The 19247-nt window shown below is 60.0% G+C and overlaps 1 protein-coding gene across 1 annotated transcript; it reads left to right on the forward strand.

Annotated features, from left to right (window-relative positions):
* The first annotated feature begins 4094 nt into the window (after window positions 1–4094).
* LHX4 (LIM homeobox 4) lies at window positions 4095–18790 on the forward strand. Its single transcript, XM_055815818.1, is given in 7 exon segments — window positions 4095–4260; window positions 10952–11123; window positions 14522–14724; window positions 14920–15074; window positions 15688–15859; window positions 15950–16239; window positions 16241–18790. Coding segments are annotated over 7 exon segments (1176 nt in total). The 5' UTR covers window positions 4095–4184; the 3' UTR covers window positions 16349–18790.
* The last annotated feature ends 457 nt before the right edge of the window (window positions 18791–19247 follow it).

The following is a 19247-nucleotide window of genomic DNA, read 5'->3' on the forward strand; positions in this document are numbered from 1 at the left end:
TGGGGAACCCCAATGCGGGGCACAAGTGACCACGGCAGGCAGCAGTGCGGGCAGGGGGCTGCTGCAGGGCTCGGTGCTGCCCGGGGGGGTGTCCCCCGCACCGCCCCCCTGGGATGGTGACTTGGGGGCAGGCCCCCCACCCAAGCCCTGCCACAGGGAGGGCATCCACGGCCATGCTCATGGGTGGGACGGGCTCTTCTGGGTGGGGGAGAGCCCACTCCAAGCCCCCCGAGGTGCCGTTCCCAATGGGGGTTACCCCTTCCCAGGGTGTCCCCGGGGCTAATTACCCAAATGGCCACAGGCTGGCGCGAGCTGGCCGCTATTCCCTAATACAATTTATCCTCAAGTGCAATTTAATTTTCCGCAAGGCCGGCGGCCGGCCCCCCGCGCACCCAGCCACCTTCCCACCCCTCCCGCCGTGCCCCTCTTCCCTTTCCCACCTCAGCGCAGGCGAGAGCCTTTCGCCACGGCATCCCCCCTCCACCAGCGCTTGGGCCATAAAATCACGGGGGTCTGCTTAACGTCGATTAATTTTCCATTACAATTAGCAATGCCCTGTTTGACAGTGCCTGCGAGGGGAGAGGATTTCTCTGGCCGCTGGTGAGTACCCGGGTCTTGCTGGCTTCTCGCTCCAGGCCATAGGGGTGTATGTGGATAGGCTCATGACTAATTATTGGGGTAATTAAGAAGTGGGGGGCGGGGGGGGGGGGTGTGCTACTGGCATGCTGTGCACACAGGGGCTCAGCATGCTGCAGCTGGTGCTGCCCAGAGGTGAAGTGGCCCCCGCTGAAGGGTGGTTGTGGCAGCTTTGGCCCCATAGGGATGTCCCCACCTGGGGCTGGGGGAGCTGGTTTTGTCACACGAGGGGACTCTGGGAGCTGGGCTGAGACCTGGCAAACTCACTGCACAGGTGGCACAGAGCCTTGCTGTCGGCTGAGCTCCCCCAGCACCTCCAAGCCCACTCGGGCTTTACTGATGGGGGACACGGCTGTGCTCACATGCCCCCAAGCATGGGCCAGACATGGGGTCTCCCTACAGCCCCCCTACCCCAATTCTGCCTTGGAACACCCCTTTGTCACCTGAGAACAAGGCACTGATGGCTCCTTCGGTGACACGCTGCCCAAACCAGCCCCAAACCCTGCGTGTCTGGGGATGGGGCACACAAGGGGGGGCTGGGTCTGCAGCTCAGCAAAGGCTCTGGGGTTTGCCTGCTTTTTAATTGTTTAATTAATACCGGCAAGGAAGGTGTGGGAACACCATTCCTGCTCACCTGCGGGTTTTGTGACACGCTGCTCGTGTTCATCCAGCTGCAGGGCTGGAGGGCGTTCAGGCAATGCCAAGGAGGGAGCAGGGGCATCTGTGTGGGGCCGGAGCCCCCCTCAAACTGCCCCAGAAATACAACCTGATGAAAATCATGACATTCACCCTTCTGCAGGCTGGTCACCACAGACTCTCAGCTCTGTTTTAGCTTTGGGAGGAGGAGAAAGCCTGGAGGATGGCAATTCCCACCCATCACATATAGCTCCCCCCCACCCCCCCCCCCTCAGGCACCAGCAGGACCCGACAGCACCTTGGGTGGCACAAAGGGGGCTTGCTGGCCAGCAGCTCATGCCCACCTCCACCACGCTCTCGCCCTGACATGCCAGGATAATGGGAGGAAAGCAAATCCAAAAGAGACAAAAAACCCCCAAAAAGTAACCTAAAAACCCCAAAGAGACCAAAAAAACACCAACACGAGGAACAGATGGACACTAGGAAGGGGGGGGGGGGCGACAAAGCAATACTACAAGGGGAGAAAAGGATGAAAGCTCTACTGGGAAGATGTGGTGAGCTGAGAGCGAGCAGGGAGGAAGGTGTCGGTGGATTGGGTTTTTTCATGGACACTGGTGGTGGCAGCCCCCGGCCGCATGATGCTCCCCCGAGGTGAAGGCTCGGTGCTGCGCGGCTCCCTTTGCCCGCTCACGGCTGCCACGAGAAGGAGCAGGGCAGAGGGGGCTGGATCAATCTGGCAAAGCAGAAAAATGAATGAAAATTGAATTCCCTGAGGAGAAGGGGGTGGGGGGAGCTGTTATCCCGGCTGAGAGATAAATCAGAGCGAGCCGGAGAGTGGGGGACGGAGACGACTTCCAGCAGCGGTGGAATAATTAGGGAAATAGGTTGGGAAAAACAAAGTGGTGGGACAGGGAGGCCACGGGGCAGCGTCCGTCTGTCTGCCTGTCCACATGTCCGGCTAAACTTCTCCCGTAAATCTGCCTTAGGGACCTGCCTTGCTGTGTGCTGGGAGCCACGCTCCTGCAGTGCCGGCTGGCTGGGGACAGTGCGGGGGGGGGACGGGGGACAGCAGCCTCTGCCCCAGGGGGCTGCAGAGCGCAGGTGGCCAGGGGCGGTGGGGCCCAGGAGGTGCTTAATGCACTTAAGAGCCAGCACTTAATTTAGGGGAGAAGGGGAAGGGATGGGATGGGGTGGGATGGGTGGAAGGGGATGGTATTCACCTCCTCCATGGTGGGAAGCTGATTTAGGGGCTCCGTGGACTGTGGGGATGGTGGGAGGGGGCTCACTCCTGCAATGAGCGCACCCTGGTCTCTGCCCAGTGGTGTGAGACAAGCTGGCCAGGGTTTTGCTCGTAAAATGAAGCTTTGGGGTTAAAAACCAGCATCTCGTTGAAAAACTATTTTTTTTCCTAAGGAACCATCGGGCTTAATACATTTCTTAAGTTTTATTTTATTTTTAAACAACACTTTTTTTCCAGTTGCTGGCATGTTCATCCCCCCCCCCCCCCCCATTTCCTGAGGTGCCAGTTCATTTTTTTTCGGGTGGAAAAGCCTCTCCCTAGTTTGCATTTCAGCTTAGAAACAAAGGTACTGAAAGGGCACACGTGAGCAGAAGGTGGCTGGGCAAGCATCCTCCCCTCCCCGCGCTGCCATATGCAGCCCCTCGGAGGTGTCACCCTGCTGGGGCAGGCTCAGTGCTCTAAGCACCCCTTAGCCAGGCGGAGTGGGATGTCACAGTGCATCGGGGCCTTTTGGCACTGTTGTCCCCAAGCCGGTGATGCGGCAAGCGTCAGGAAGGGCGATGCTCGAGGCACCTGCTCTGGCTGACCTCAGCTGCATTTCAGCGAGCTTCTCTGCTTGGCCCTTTGCTGCTGGGCACTGCCAGGTACTGCCACCTCTCGACACATCGGTCTCACCCTGGTGCCACAAGCTGGGCTGCTCCAGGGTTTTCCCTCGGCAAAGCCCGACAGGGATCCTTCTGGAAGCCGTAGTCACACCAAGCTCTTTGCCCCGGGACTTTGGCATTGCCGCCCTCGTGCCACAGCAGCAAGCAGGGCTGTGGGGCTCAGTGTGCTGTGGCACTGCGGAGCTGGGTCAGCTCCCTCTGTGCCCAGAGGTGTCCCGGGGGACCTGCTGTTGGGATGGGCCCTGGGGCGTGGGTGCGTGACAGTACCCTGTCGAAGCACAGCTTGTTGCTGTTGTGCCTGGCACTGGGGCTGCCCACGGGGGTTTACCAGCTGCCGGGAAATAAGTCACGTTGGCGTGGCGGTGAGGGGATGGTGACGCCGATGTCCGCCGGGGAGGGTGCCTGCCGGGCTGAGCCCCATCCCCGCGGCAGGTGGGACAGGGCTGGGGCGGTGTGCAGGAGCGGGAGAAGGTCCCTGAGTCCCGCTAGCGGGGACGGGGGCTTTGGCTCTTGGTTCTGTACCACCAATGGTACCGTCGAACAGAGCTTCTTGGCATCGGACAGCGCTCCCGGTCACGACAGCACTCTGTCGCGACAGCGCCAACCGCTCGAAGCCGAGCTCGGCCGCGGTGCGCTGGCGGCCGCAGGGCGCCCCTAACTCCCACCCCTTCCCGCAGGCCCCGCCCCCGCCCCACAGTCCCCGCCCCTTCGTCGGAAGACCCCGCCCCCTCCAGCCTGGGGCGGGCGGCGATTGGCCTCGAGTGGCCCGGCCCGCCCCCGCCCCCCCTGCGGGCGGTGACGTCAGGCGCGCTCCCCGCAGGGTGAATGAATGGGAGGCGGGCGGCGCTGGCGGGCACAGCTGCGGCGCCGCGCCCGGGCCGGCACCGGCACCGGCACCGGCACCGCCCGCGGGACACGGCGCTGCCTCCCGCCGCGGGGCTCCGCCGGCCCGGGCCGCATCTCTCCCTCCCCTCTTCTCTCCCGTCCGCCGCCCCCGGGCCAATAAAATGATGCAAAGCTCCGCGCTCGCTGCCGAAGGGGCTGTCAAGGGGCTTCCCGAGATCCTCGGTGTGCCGGTGCAACGTAAGGACGCTTTTCTCTTCTCCCTCCTTCGCTCCCTGCCGCAAAGGCGGCCCCAGGCCGGCGGGGCAAGGCGGGCAGGAGCCGGCGGGGCAGCGCCCTGCGGGCTGGGCAGGTGCTTCCCGCTCCCGCCCCGGGGTGTTTTTTTCCTCCCCTTTGCTCCCCGCCCCCCCCCCCCGCCGTGTAGCAGTGTTAATTGATTAATTGTTAATAGACGTAAAAATTCGGAGCGTGCGGAAGGCAGAGCGGTGCCCCGTGGGCGGGCGGGCAGCGGCCGGAGCCGTGCGGAGCCGTGCGGGCCCGGCTCCGACGGGGAGGGCGGCCGCCGGCTGCGTGTGTGCAAATGCATGTGCAAGTGTACATGCGTGTGTGTGTGCCGGTGTGGGGCCCCGGCACCCGCCCGCCCCCGCGCACCCCCCGGCCCGAAGCGCACGACTCCCCGCTTATATCGTTTATCGCGACAGGCAGCGCCTCACGAGCGGTGGAAAGGGACCCGCGGGTGTGCGGGCGCCTTAGTGGGACGGCGAGCCCGGCCCGGCTCGGCTCCGCGCGGCCCGTGGAGCGATGCCGCCGTGTCTGCGTCTAGCCAAAACCCACCTATATAATCTATACGTGCGCATATATGCCCTGTAGCTACAGGTAGCGTGTTCGTGTGAAGGCACATGCTCGCGGGCGCTGCGGAGGGGTGTATAAGCGTGTCTGGGAGGTGTATGTACCCACTTACGCGGGGGGTGTGTGTGTGTATGGATCCCACGGGTGTATGGACCCTCGCGTGTTTCTGCGGGACGCACGCGCCGGCAGCCGGCTGTCAGCCATAGGGGCCGGTGGCTTCCTCCTTTCTATAGGGCCGAGCCCTGGGCGGGGGGAGCCCGTGGGCACCCCCACCCCTATAGACGCGTGGAGCCGGTGCGGGGGCGGCCGGGCCCCGGGGCGCTCCCGGCCCGGCCCCGGGGCTGCTCGGGTGGGCGGCGGCGGCGCGGGATGCGCGGGTGTTGTTGTTATTATTTATTATTATTATTTATTTTTATTATTTATTGTTATTATTCTTTCTCCCCGTTTGCAAACGGCTCCCGAGAACCGGGGTGTCCCCGAGGGGCCGGAGCGGGGGCAGCCAGGGGATGCTCGGCCCCCCCCCGCCCCAGGCACCGGCAAAGTTGAGGAGAAGGGGTCCCGGCGGCACGGGGGGGCCAGCCGGGCCCGAGCCAATTGGGGGCGGACAGCTGTGCCGGGGGGTCCGGCCGCATTTCGGGGGACACACAGGGGTCGGGCAGGGGCGTGCGCATCCCGACCACCTGCCCGCTGCGGTCCGGGCTGCGCCCCGCTGCTTGCCGCTGCCCCCCAGAGCCTCCCCCGCCGTTTCGTGCCCCGCACCGGCCCCCGCCCCCCCCCCCCGGCGGCTGTAATTCGTTTTCCGTGGGTATTTCCACGGGGGGTGAAGCCGGTGCCCCGGCCCGCTGCTGCCCGGGGGAGCGGCCGGTCCTGCCTCGCCGCGGGGGGGTCGCCCCCGTTATCCCCCGTTGCCAGGCCGCGGGGGGGGGGTGGTGCGGGCAGCCACGTTCAACCGGATTTCACCGCAGCAGAGGGGAGGAGACCTCCCCGTCAGGAGCACGGAGCCGGTGCGGGGACAGCCCGGGTCTGTCCCACGGCCGGGTCCCCACCGTCCCCCTGCCACCGGATAACGGCCCCGATTCCCAGCCGCAGGGTGCCCCGCAGCCCCACTGATTTAAGGAGAAAACAGGTGCCTCGACCACCCTGGAGCAGCAATCGCCCCAGCAAAGCCCCCTGCTTTGGCCCCCGCGGGTGCCACCAAGCCCCCCCTGCCCGTGACATTGCCGTTTCTGCACCCCGTATCCGTAATTACCAGGAAACAATCCAACCAGATCCGATTCTTATTATTTATTTAAGCTTCAAAATTAATGGCAGGACCAAAACATGTCGGGGAGGGGGCTGCTGGAAAAGTTTCCAGGGCTCCGCAGCCGCCGGGCAGCTCCAGCGCCCGCGGCCGGCTCCCGGCTCCGCGTTACGCGCCTGAGGCCTCATCCTGCACCCTTACACGTGTGTTCGGCCCCCTCCGGGCCAGGGGGTCTTGGCCCCGGGCAGGGAACACCTTCCCCAGGGAATGCAGCCCCGCTGCCTGCGCCGGGGTTACCCCCCCCACCCCCACCCCCAGCAGCACCTCGGTATTTCATCGTGTGCGCCATGAAAATACGTGACATTTTCATATCTAATCGCTATTAAATCGCTGGTTTTCCTCGCTATTTAACCACTGCCCAGCTTCATTATTTTGTTTATTTATTAGCAGCGACTGTTTCTTACAGCATCCTCCTCAGCAAGGTTTTGGGGAGCCGAGCCTCCCCCTCCCCCCCCCCCCGCCTCCCAGGGCAAACCTCGCTACTGCTCAGCCTTGCAGGCGGAATTGTTAAAAATATAATTCCCAATATTATTTATGAATATTGTTTTGCAAATCTCACCGAAGCAAAAACTTCTGCCAAAGCCTGTGGGAATCGTGCCCGGGTGCCGCCAGCCTCTGGCCAACGGGCTGGGGGGGGAGTTGATTAATCGCCGCTGGGAAAGTCGTTTGCGCGCTGCAGAGAAATGAATCGGAGGGTTTTTTTGCATGTAAAGGAATGAGGTTTCCTCCCCCCAAGAAAGTCTTTTTGGGGAGTCCCCGACCTGGTGCTTTCCGTGGATGTTTGGTGCAGGCTCCGGGACCGCCGGACCGGGACCGCCTTTGTGCTCCGGTTTCCCACCGGCATTTGCCGCGGTACCGATTCTGCAGCACCTTCGTTTCCGCGGGTGACGATCCCTTCCCCTTAAAAGAAAAGGAAAAATAAAACACACTCCAACGCACCCCAAACCCCAGAGAAGGGGCAGCTCGCCAGCCGGTGCCCGGGGTGGTGCGGAGCCGGCGCTGCGCATCCTCCCCGGCCGCTGCCCCGGCACCGCCTCCCCCCTCGGCTTCCGAGGTTTTTGGGATTTCAGAGGGATTTCTGAGGCCACCCGCCAGTTTGTTTCGTTTCCATCGTTATTTCTTTCTTTTTTCGTCGGGGAGGGATAGGGATGGAAGGCTGGACCCGTCGCTAATATATCATGGCACCGGCGGCCGCGCTGCAGGCGGGGGTCGGATCCCGGCGCACCGTGTTGGGCCATCGCTCGGCTGCCCCGGAGCCTGGGGGGCTGCTTGAAGCTGTAGGGGGATTGCAGATCTGGCAACGGCTTTGAATGGGATACGGCCAAATCCTGCCCGGGCAGCCGCCGGCGGGATGCAGGGATGCACACTGGCTGCGCGTCCTCCTCCCCGGCACATCGCCCTGGGGGGGACACGACACCCCCAGCCTCACCCGCCCGCCGCCCCGGCAGCGGTTTGCACTAGGGCTGGCTGCTGCATCCCTGGGGTGGTCCCCATGTCCCCGGGGTGGAGAGGAGGGGGCCGTGGGGCTGTCCCCTATGTAGGTCTGCCTGTCGGAGCATCTATCAAAGCGCCCTGCACGCAGAGCCAGCCCTGAGCTGCTGTTGGGCAAAGGCACCAACGCAACATATAACGCCATTAACATTATTCCTATTATAGCAAATAATTTAGTTAAAACAAGTAAAATAAATGGAAGGCTTTCGGCAGGCAGGGTGGCAGCGCTGCGCTGGCCCCGGCGCAGCCGCCTCCGTTGCAAAGCACAAAGCAGAGCGCAGCGGCTGTATTTTAGATATTTTTTTTCTACATGCACTGAGCAAACCAGTGGGTTGGCTGGGACACCTCCTGGTACCCCAGCAGCTCCCCCTATTATTATTATTATTATTATTATTATTATTATTATTGTTATTGTCAATGCACAGGGGAAAGCAGCCAAACGGGTGCGAGTTCTGCCCATCGCTGCGTGCACACACAAACCTGTGTGCATTTGGTTGGTGCCGTACATCTAGGGACAGATCGAATGCAAAAAATATGTCTCTTGTTAAAAAAAACCCACACACATTTTTCTCTGGAAACGTGGGGGAAAATATTGTATTATCTGCTGCAGTTGTTTGCTTGCCGAAATTAAGCTTTTGGGAAGGAAAAAGCTGTTTGTTAGCTTGTGGGTGTGTGTATATACGCACATATACACGCGAGTATGTGTTTGTAGATGTATATGCATCCACACGTTTCTATAAATAACCATTTATATATAAAACATGTTTCACAAGCGTGCATACGTGTTTATGAAATAAATAAGAAATATTTACTCTGCAATGCCACCGAATGTACCTTCTCCCGGGGCTGATGCTCTGCTGCGTGCCATCCTCTGTGCCAGCGGCTTCCACATCGCTCCGAAACAGGTTTAACAAATGAAATACGGAAAATGTGGCTGCTGCCCACCTGCAGCCCTGGTGCCGCTCCTAGCAGCATGCTGGGGGCGAAGCAGCCAGGTATTTTCAGAGCAAGAAGGAGAAGAGGGACCTATGGAAGCTGTAGATAATTTTTTTTTATTTTTTATTTTTAAATTTATTCTACTGTTGTTAATGCGACACAGGCTTAAATGCCAGCAATAAATATGGGCTGAAGGGCACTGGGATTGTAACTATCTAACCTTGTGAATGATAAAATAAGCTGCCTTCACTGGAGATACGTGTCAGTACCCCAAAGTATTTATAAATAATGTTATTCGAGGCTGTAACAATTTTCTCCCGTGCTGTTTCCCTCCTTTCCCCCCCCTCTTTCTTTCCTCTTTCCCCCCCTTGTCTTTCTTCTTCCCCTTCTTTCTTCTCTCCCTCCTTTCTTTCCTTTTTCCCCACCTTTCTTGCCTCTTTTTTCCCTTCTTTCTTGCCTCTCCCCCCCCTTTTCTTGCCTCTTTTTCTCCTCCTTTCTTTCCTCTTTTCCCTCCTTTCTTGCCTCTCTTTTACCCTCCTTTCTTTTCTCTTTTCCTCCCCTTCTTTCCTCTTCTTCCCCTTCTTTCCTCTTCCTCTTTCCTATTTTTTCCCCTGCTTGCCTCTTTTCCCCCTTCTTCCCTTTTCCCCCCCTTTCTTGCTTCTTTCCCCCCTCCTTTCATTCCCCTTTTTTCTCCTGCTTTCTTTCCTCTTTTCCCTTTCTTTCCTCTTCCTGCTCTTTCCTCCCCCTTCTTTCCTCTCCCCTTTTTTCTTTCCCCTTCTCCCTTCTTTCCTCTCCCCCCCCACCCCTTCTTTCCTTTTTTTCCCTTTCCCCTTCTCCTCCCTTGATTAATTTCATTCCTTTTCCCTCTCCCCCCGCTTTCCCCCCTTTCCCAGTCTCCTTCCCTGTGCCCCGGGTGCAGTGCCCCGCTGCCGAGCCCCCTGCCCACGCCGTGCCCGGCCAGGGGGCTATCCCCCCCCGTCCCCTCCCCTGGCCGCCGGCGCTGGGAGCCCCTGGGCGCGGGGATCAGCTTCCCGCGGGTCAGTAAGGAGCCACCCTGCTCGGCCACTTCGGCTGGGGACAGCAGAGTCCCCCGAGCCTCCCCAGCACTTGTAGCAGCCATAAAAAAAAAATATCCCGCCTCCCCCTCGCCACCCCCCCCCACCCCCCCCACCCCCCGGTATTTACTGTCAGCCGCTCTCTGGCAGGAGGGAGGCAGCCCTTATACATAAACATCTCTCCTGCTCTTAGGCTCTAGCTCCGGGCACGGTGGGGGGGTTCCCCCCCAAAATCAATCTGCTTTCATGCATGCGTGTCAGCATTCTGTGCCTGGCTTTTACCGGGCAATCTTCTCCTGCAGACTTTTACAGCACCTCCTGTTTATTCTCAACTACGGGCAGGTAGAGAGGGAGATAAATATCCAGCTCTCCAGATCTATAGAAGTTGTCCATCTATAGGCAGAGCCTGGGTGGCTGGGTATATACACCTTGCCTTAGGAAAAGCCTTCGTCCTCCAAGCATCCTCCCACAGTGTGGGTGCTGTAGGGAGCTGGATGGGGCTGGACCTGCTGTCCCCGGTTACTGGTGCTGTGGTCCAGCATGGCCTTGCTTCAGCCCATGTTTTCCAGCCTTTTCCAGCGGCAGGGGTCTGTAACACCCTGGCTGGATGGGAGAAAGCAGGCAGAAACCCTCTACCCCTGTCACAGGAAAACTGGGATCCAAAGGCATGTTGGACCGTGGGGATGCAAAGTCCCCCGGTGCCCTGGCACTGCAGGGCGAGGGGCACTGCAGGCTGCTGGGGGGGGAGCAGCGTGGCCGGCACGGGTGGCTCGTGGTCCTTGGGGTGCAGTGGGAGCGGAGGGGAAGAGACGTTGGCCTTGCCTCTGCAGGTGGGGTGGAGGTGGCTGGTGGCCTGCACCCCTGGGTCATGGCAGAGACCCCCTGGTTGAACCCCTGGGTCACCACGGCAGCCTGGCCTCGGGGGAAAGGGGTGGCTGCGGGGAGCAGCAAGCCGTGTCCCTGGTGGGGGGCTGGGCTGGGGGATGCCAGCCCAGAGGGAGTGAGAGGCAGGCAGGGAAATGGGTGGCAGGGGAGCAAGGCAGAGCCTGAAAAATGGGGTGCAGAAGGAAAAAGCACCATGTGTGTGTGTCTCTGCCTGGTGGGGCCGTGGGCTTTGCTATCCCAGAGGATTTTGGCAAAGGTTTGCAAAGGAAGGTGTGCCGGGACACCGGCGAGGTGAGGGGTGGCAGCTCATCACCCTGCAAAGCACCGGCATGTGCCAGCGCAGGGCTTTGCTAGCCATGCCGGCTGGCTGGGAGCACCGAGGGGGCTGACGCTGCTCTTCTCTCCCCCTGCCCAGAGATCCCCCAGTGCGCCGGCTGCAACCAGCACATCCTGGACAAGTTCATCCTCAAGGTCCTGGACCGGCACTGGCACAGCTCCTGCCTCAAGTGTGCCGACTGCCAGATGCAGCTGGCCGACCGCTGCTTCTCCCGGGCCGGCAGCGTCTACTGCAAGGAGGACTTCTTCAAGTGAGTACCACTTGGGGGCACAGCCCCCCGAAAGCAGCATCTCCCACCCACGCAGCAGACAGACACAACCTATTTTGAAGTAGAATTTCCCCAAAATCTAAATTTATAATTTTTTTTGAGGTTTTTCTTGTCGTTCTTATGGAAATAACTGGAATGTTGGTGCTTTATAGCTGCCGCAGGCTGGATGCTGTTTGTTGGGCTTTAACCTTCTGAGAGCCCCACATCTCCCTGATGCCCCTGTCCCTCCCCTGTGCGGGTTTCCAGCCCCGTGGGGTGGCAAGCTGCGGTGGCTCGGCAGTGGCCCCGGCTCTGCTCGGAGCTAGAGGGCAGGAGAAACCCGCACAAGGCAGCGGCAGCGCTGCCTGCTCCTGCCTGCGCCGGGGTTTGCTGATGCTGCTTCTCTCCCTTCATCTTTTTACCTTTTTTTTTTCTTCTCTTTTCTTTTCTTTTCTTTTCCTTTTTTTTTTTTTTAATCCTTTTTTTGCTCCCAGTAGCGTGAAAACCTCATTTGATTTCTTTGGCAGCTGCCTCCGAGCTGTGCGATTGCCCAGCCTCGGCATTTCCCTGCTCCCGTGGGACAGGACAACCTGTTTCCCATTAAAAACGGCCTTTTCAGCAGGGATGCCCTGGTCCCTGGCTGCTGGCAAAACCTGGGAGTTTTCCCAGGGGATGGCAGGGGGTGTTGCAGCAGGGCTGGGCACAGCTCTGCCGGTGGTGAAACGCTGTCTTCGCCCCCGCTGCGGGGAGGGGGCCCGATCCTGGCCAGCAGGTGCCTTTTGCTGCCCGGGTGCAGGTGCCAGGGCCCTGGTGAACAGCAGCTGCAGCACCTCAGGGACAGGGGCCACCTCCCCGCACCATCATCTGCTTTTTCCCAGCTGTGCTGGCTCTCCACATCATTCCCCGCTGCCGGCCAGCTGGCTTAACCAACTGATGGCCATTACACCCGGTGCAAAACCCTGGGCAAGGCTTTCCCTGCCTGCCCATCCCTGGCCTCCTACGTGCCACTCTCCCCACCCCCACCCCCAGCCATCAGGGCCAAGGATGCAGCTTGAATTCCTCCTCCCCAGCTGGGGAGCGTGCGGCCATCAAAGCAGCCGCTTACAGCCTGAGTAATAACACTTCAGTTCTGATATTTTCCAGCCTATTAATCTCCAAGTCATTTAAATAGTCGCCCAAAAGGTGCGGGTAATCAATGTTAATTAGAGTTGAAAGATCAGCGACTTTCTTAGATGAGGTCCTGCCTGGATTATTTGGTGCCAATCAATAGCATCTCAGCGCTCGCTCAGGCGCTCACCTCACCTTTCTTTCAACCGCTCATTGATTTTGGGGTAGGCAACCTGCGGGAGACATGAGGATTTAAGACCAACTTCAGAGGCAGGTTTGCAATGCAGGAGCTGCTTCTGAAAAGACCAGGTTTTTTTATTTTTTATCTTTATTTTCCTCCCCCAAATCATAGTTCCTGGTCCTCAGCTGCAGGCAGCTCTGTCCTGGTTCTGGCTATTCCCAGCTGGTGTGGAAATATTCCGGGATGCTGGGGGATGTGTGTTAACATGGCTTTAGGAGTGCTGGGTGAGGCGGGGGTGGATGGGCAGAGGGAGGATGGGGGTATCAGAGTGCACTGTCTCAGCCTTGGGCACAGAAAGGTGTTTTCTGTCTGTCCTATCCTTCCTTCTGTACATACCTTCACCCCTTCTTCCCTCCCTCTGTCCCCTCAATCCCTTCATCCCTCCCTCAATCCCTTCATCCCTCCCTCTCTCCCTCTCCCATCCCTCCCTCCCAGCTGACTCCAGGAGAGCTGAGGTCTCCCCAGCAGATGTCCAGGGACTCTCCCTTTAGGATAGAAGCCCAGAAAACAAGAAAAAAAAAAAGGATTTCCCTCCTTGCCTTCTGCTTCCAACACCACTTTGGACAGCTGCTGAAATCACGCTGGTGCCACGCATTCCGGGGTGCCTGCCACCCGTCCCTGAGTGACACCTGAGTGACGTGGGGACCCAGCTTTGGTGGCTGTGCCCTGGCATTCTGGATGGCATGAGGGCACGGGCAGCTGTGGGGCTCGGGGGGGTGATTTTACATGATGGGGGATGTTTAACACTCAAGGGGGGCAGCGAGAGGTGCCCAGGGTGGCTGTACCCCCTGGGCACCCCCAAATGCCACTGCCTGCCCCTTTTGGGGCAGGGAACCAAAGGGCTTGGGTTTTGCTGGGCCACCTCCTTTGAAGCAGATGGGTCTGTTCAAGGTGTAGGGGACAAATTTATCCTGATAGCTTTGCTGCCTGAGCTGCTGCTGCAACACCTGGGTGGCTCCGTGGGGTCCCAGTGCCCCACTGATGAGGTGTTTGAGGGAGCTGGGGGGAGCAGGGGAGACCCAGGAGAGCCCTTGTGGTGCCAGCGGGAGGTGGGGGGGATCTTTCCCCTGCCAGCCCCAAAGCCCACAGCATCTGCTGCTGGAACCACCAGTGGGATGTCCACTCGTTTTTGACTTTCTCTCGTGCTGCCACCCCCTCGTGGCACGTGTCACCCACGTGCTGTTAGTTCAGTTTACACCGGGTGTCACCTGGGTGTCAGCCTTCATGGCTACAGGGGCAACCGCCCCCCACCAGGGCACGGCTGCACCCACGCAGGCACCCAGCTTGGGGTGCACCCACAGCGGCAGGCACCCCAGGCTCTCTGCAGCAGAGTGCCTGCCATCCGCGGGGGCTGCTGGGCGAGATGCATGCTCCTTGCACGCTCCTTGCATGCTTCTTCCACTCTTCTTGCACACTCCTTGCACACTTCCCGCACCATTCTTACGTGGTCCTTGCATGCTGATCCCACGCTTCTTGCACCATACTTACATGCTCCTTGCAAGCTTCTTGCACCATTCTTGCTTGCTCCTTCCGCGTTCTTATCCCATTCTTGCATGGCTGCTTGTGTGCTGCTTCCACACTCCTTGCACACTTCTTGCACGCTCCTTGCACACTTCTTGCACGCTCCTTGCAGCCGTGTTGGCGGACTTGCTTGGCCCCACGCCTACCCCAAGCCAGCACACCCAATGCACCCATCGGGCTGTCATTATGGTGTAAGAGCCCCATCATTCTGCATTAATCTGGGATTCATCATGCTAGCGGGGCGGCGTAATTAATTTATTTGGTATTAATGTGGATGAAATATGTACTGTCCTTGCAGGGGAAAATCAGGCAGCCTATAAGCATTAGTTAAAAGAACCATTAAAATCAAACCTTCCTCAGCTCCATTAGGCTGGTCTTTCACACTGAAGAAGATAAACCCCTGCCGTGTGAAGTGTCATGCATAATTAGGTTGATTGCTGGTTTAAACTCTGCCCTGTCTCCTGGTCCCCATCCCATCTCTGGCGAAGCCCACCTTGCCGGGCGACTTAGGGTCACCCACTTCTCCTTGCAGACGTTTCGGGACCAAATGCACGGCGTGCCAGCAGGGCATCCCCCCCACCCAGGTGGTCCGCAAAGCCCAGGACTTCGTCTACCACCTCCACTGCTTCGCCTGCATCATCTGCAGCCGGCAGCTGGCCACTGGCGACGAGTTCTACCTGATGGAGGACGGGCGGCTGGTCTGCAAGGAGGACTACGAGACTGCCAAGCAGAACGGTAGGCACCCTGAAAGGGCTACGAGGTGGGACATCACACCGAGGGGTGGCCATGGTTTGTGTCACTGCTGGAAGGTGTTGTTGCGGGCTCTGAGGCAGCCAGTTCTGGGGAGCTTTTCCCCAGCAGTGTGGGCTGGAGGTGTGGGGCTGCTCATGCTGCTGCAGTCAGGGCTGGTACCAGCTTCTTGGCTTGCAGATGACTCCGAGGCAGGTGCTAAGCGGCCCCGGACCACCATCACGGCCAAGCAGCTGGAGACACTGAAGAACGCCTACAAGAACTCCCCCAAGCCCGCCCGGCATGTGCGGGAGCAGCTCTCCTCCGAGACTGGGCTTGACATGAGGGTGGTGCAGGTGAGGCCGTGGGGGTGCCCCTCTCCACCTTGCCCCTAGCAAAGGGGGACGCAGGGGTCCCGCTGGGGTGTCTGAGTGCTGGGTTGCAGGGGGTGCCAGTCTTCAGGGGATGCAGAGGTGCTGGGGTGTTGGGGTGGCATGGGTGTCGGGGAGCTGGGTTGCAGGGCTGCTGGGCTGCTGGCTTGCAGGGGTGTGTGGGAGCTGGCATGCAGAGTTGCAGGGATTCAGGCATGCTGGGATGCTGGGCTGCCAGGGTGCTGGGTTGCCGGGGTGCTGGGCTGCATGCGTGTGTAGGAGTTGGGTTGCACAGGTGCTGGCATGCTGGTTTGCAGGGGTGTTGGCATGAGGCACTGCAGGGGTGCTGGCGTGCCAGGATGCAGGGGTGCTGGCGTGCTGGGTTGCATGGGTGTGTGGGAGCTGGGTTGCAGAGGTGTTGGCATGCCGGGTTGCAGAGGTGCTGGGTTGCATGGGTGCTGGCATGCTGGGTTGGAGGGATGCCAGGGTGCTGGCACGCTGGCATACTGGGAGGCATGGGTGCTGGTATGCGAGGTTGCAGGGGTGCTGGCATGCAGAGGAGCCAGGGTGCCATCCATGTCCCCATTCCCCGCCTCAGGTGTGGTTCCAGAACCGGCGGGCCAAGGAGAAGCGGCTGAAGAAGGACGCGGGGCGGCATCGCTGGGGGCAGTTCTACAAGAGCGTCAAGCGGAGCCGCGGGGGCGGCAAGCTGGAGAAGGAGAGCTCGGCCGAGGACTGCGGCGTCAGTGACAGCGAGCTCAGCTTCCGCGGTGAGCAGGGTGCTGGTGGGGGGCGGGGGGGCTGCAGGGCTCCCCCCTGCGCTGACCCCCCTCCTCTGCTCTCCCTCCTCTCCCCGGCAGAAGACCAGATCCTCTCCGAGCTGGGCCACACCAACAGGGTATATGGCACCGTGGGGGACGTGGCGGGCGGACAGTTGCTGAACGGCGGCTTCTCCATGGAGGGGACGGGACAGTCGTACCAGGACTTGCGGGACGGCAGTCCCTACGGCCTCCCCCAGTCGCCGTCCTCCATCTCCTCCCTGCCGTCCCACCCGCCCTTGCTCAACGGGCTGGACTACGCCATGGACGGCAGCCTGGGGCTGGTGGCCCACGGGGCGCAGGGGGTGAGTCAGACGCTGCGGGCCATGGCCGGGGGGGGGCCCCACCTCCGACATCTCCACGGGGAGCAGCGTCGGGTACCCAGACTTTCCCACCAGCCCGGCCTCCTGGCTGGACGACATGGATCACCCCCCTTTCTAAGCGCCGCTCGCCCCCTGCCCCGGCCCCCCTCGCTCCCTCCCCAGCCTGCAAGCTCAGCACTGAGGGTACCCGCCGCTGGTTGACCTTTCCAGGATTTCCCATGGGAATGGGCCCTGGAGGGCTGGAGGGAGGGGGGGGCGGCATCGGCGATGGCCGGGGGTGGCTGTGCTTGGGGCGGGGGGCACAGATGCCTTTGGGTGTAAGCACAAGAGAGGTGTTGGCGCACGGGATGCACGGCGAGGACCCCGGCGCAGGGCTGGGGCACGGTGCAGCGCTGGTAACGGTGTGGGCTGGCGAGAGGGAAGGACAATCAAGGATGGCAGCGTCCATCCCGGTGCCCGTGCCAGCCCCGCACCCCTCCTGCTGAGCACCGCTGCTATTTTCAAGAGTTATTTTTCGATATGGAGTTGAAATGACTCGGCGCTGCCTGGAGCCTCAGCAGAAAGAAAAAGTCTATATTGTAGAAGCATTTATTTTGGCGAGGCTGGGGACCTGTCCGGGCAGGGCCACTGCCCCGCTGCCCGGGGGCGATGCCGCCCGCTCCTGGCCTGGTGGGAGCAGAGCCGTCGTGCGGTGGCTGTGGGGCCGCGATTTATCACTGGGTGCACGGGCGCGCTTACGATGCATCACTGTGGGTTTTACCTTGGTCGTGTGTCGGGGAGGAATTAAAGAAGAAAAAAAGCCTCGATCCAGCCCAGGGTGCCCAACGGCTGGGCTGGGCTGGGATGCTCAGGGCTGGCACGTGGATGGCAGCCGCTGCAGGTGCTGGGGAAGGGGGGGCAGGAGAGGTGGGGAATGTTTGATCTGAGGGTATTGCAAAAAATTCCCCCCAAAAGAGGGAAAAAGAGCATTTCATCAGCTGCAGGAGTACCCACGCGGTGGGGAGCGGACGGTGTCGGGGTGTAAGACCCCCATGGAATAGGCTACCCACCTCCTTCAGGGCTGTGGGGCTGACAGGACCAAAGGTGGGTGCAGGCAGCTGGGGAGGACCCAGGTGGTTTTGGCACCAGCCTCCAGCCCCTTCCTCAAAACCTACATCCCTGGGCTTGTGACACCCACCGGCCCAGCTCCCCCACACCCCCAGCCTTGCCAGGCTGAAGCATTCAGCCCAATGGATAAAACCCAGCTCCATGCTTGCTGCCCGGTGTGCCGGGCTCTGCCCCAGGCCCACAGGGATGCCCTGGCCATGGGGTCCCTGCCATTCCCCCCAGCTCTGGGGTGATGCTGATGATCCCGCCTGCCCTTCAGGAAGGGCTGCGGGCAGATCCAGTTAGCCAGCTGCTGCCAGAGGCCGGGGGGGCTCTGAAGGCAAAGGGAAAAAAAGAAGAAAAATGAAAAAAAATTATGCCACACAAGAAAGCACATCACTGGTATGTCCCTGTCCCTCCCTGCCCCCCCAGCTGGGTGTGTTGGTGCTGCAGGAGTCGCCCCAGCTGCACCCATGTGCCTCCCCCCACCCCCACCCCTGCAACCTTGGGTGCTGCTTTGTGCCAAGCCCCCGGCCTCGCCGGGCAGCGTGGACGGCTGGTGGGGAGGGGGACGGGGGCAGCCATGCCCACTGCTCTCCACCCCCCTTTGACAAGGCCAAACGCCCCCTCCCCTTGCTGTGTAAATTTTGTACAGTACCAGAAAGTGAAAGTCTTGTTTCCTGGGGGGAAAAAAAAAAACAAAACCCAACAAAAATAATAATAATAATAATAATAAAAAATTTCAAAGAATGAAACCTTATTTATTGCCCTGTCTTTGGGGAGAAAGGACGCCCCAAACTCCCCCAAATTCGCACCCAGGGCGTTGCTTTTGTACCCTGCCTCCGGTGTGTTGGCATGAGATGTGTACGGTCACCCCCTCTGCCTTGAGGGAAAGCGATGTCAAATAAACTCGGGATGCTCTTTAGCAGCTGCTGTCTTTGGGATTTTCTTCCTCTATGGGAGGGCAGCAGCCACCAGCAGCATCACCTGCCCCGGCACCATCGGCTCTTTGGTGTTGGATCCCTGGGTCTTGTCTGGATGGAGGAGCTGGCATCCCTGGAATGAGACAAGCGACATGGCCAGCGACATGGCCATCGTTCCCTGGCTTTATGCGGGCATGGAGAGGTGGGTGGGTTTGGGGTGGGCAGCTCCAGCCCTGCCACGTGGCACCCCACGATGCCCGCAGCGTGCCCACCGCTGTCGCCCGGCTGTACCACCACAGCACTCGGCGGGCACAGGTGAGATGGCAGAGCCATGCCGGGGCGGGGGTCTGAGCCCCTCCACAGGCACCGGTGTGTTGGCTTTCTGTATTTTAATCATTTTAACATTTAATGCTTCTCAATTAAAGTGATTTCCTGGAGTAGATGCCAAGCTTAGGGCGAATGCACATTAACCACTTTCTGTATCGGTAGTTAAAGGCACTAAGGGATTTAAACAGCAATCCGCAAGGCTGCTGGGGAAAGGTTTGGCTGAATAAAGCAGATTATAAACAATAATATATGTCTTTCTCTCCTCCCCCCCCCCCCCCCCCCCCCCGCTATATATTTTTTTTTTTTGGAAAGGCTCCAACCTCACAAACGGACCTAAAGTGCTATAAACATCTCCAGGGCTGAGCGCTCAGCCCCCAACGTGCTCTCTGAAAGCATGGGCAGCGCTTTCCATCCCTGTTTTAAGAGAGATTTTTTTTATTACCCAGCCTGTCCATCAAGCCAGGCGGTGGCTGTGCATTATGGCACTGCACAAGGGTGGCCTCGCTTGTCCCTAACCTTGATGCCACCACATCTCCATCCCACAGGCAGGGGGGTAGCTCCAGGCGGAGCCCCCCAGCTTTGGGGTTGGTGTCTTTGCTTCATCCGCATCTGGATGCAAAAGCGACCGGCGTTGCTGTCGGCACCCGTTGCATTCTGACCGCACGTGCTGTGACTGCGGTG

The sequence above is a fragment of the Falco peregrinus genome, chromosome 10, assembly GCF_023634155.1.
Source record: "Falco peregrinus isolate bFalPer1 chromosome 10, bFalPer1.pri, whole genome shotgun sequence".
Classification (NCBI taxonomy): Eukaryota; Metazoa; Chordata; class Aves; order Falconiformes; family Falconidae; genus Falco; species Falco peregrinus.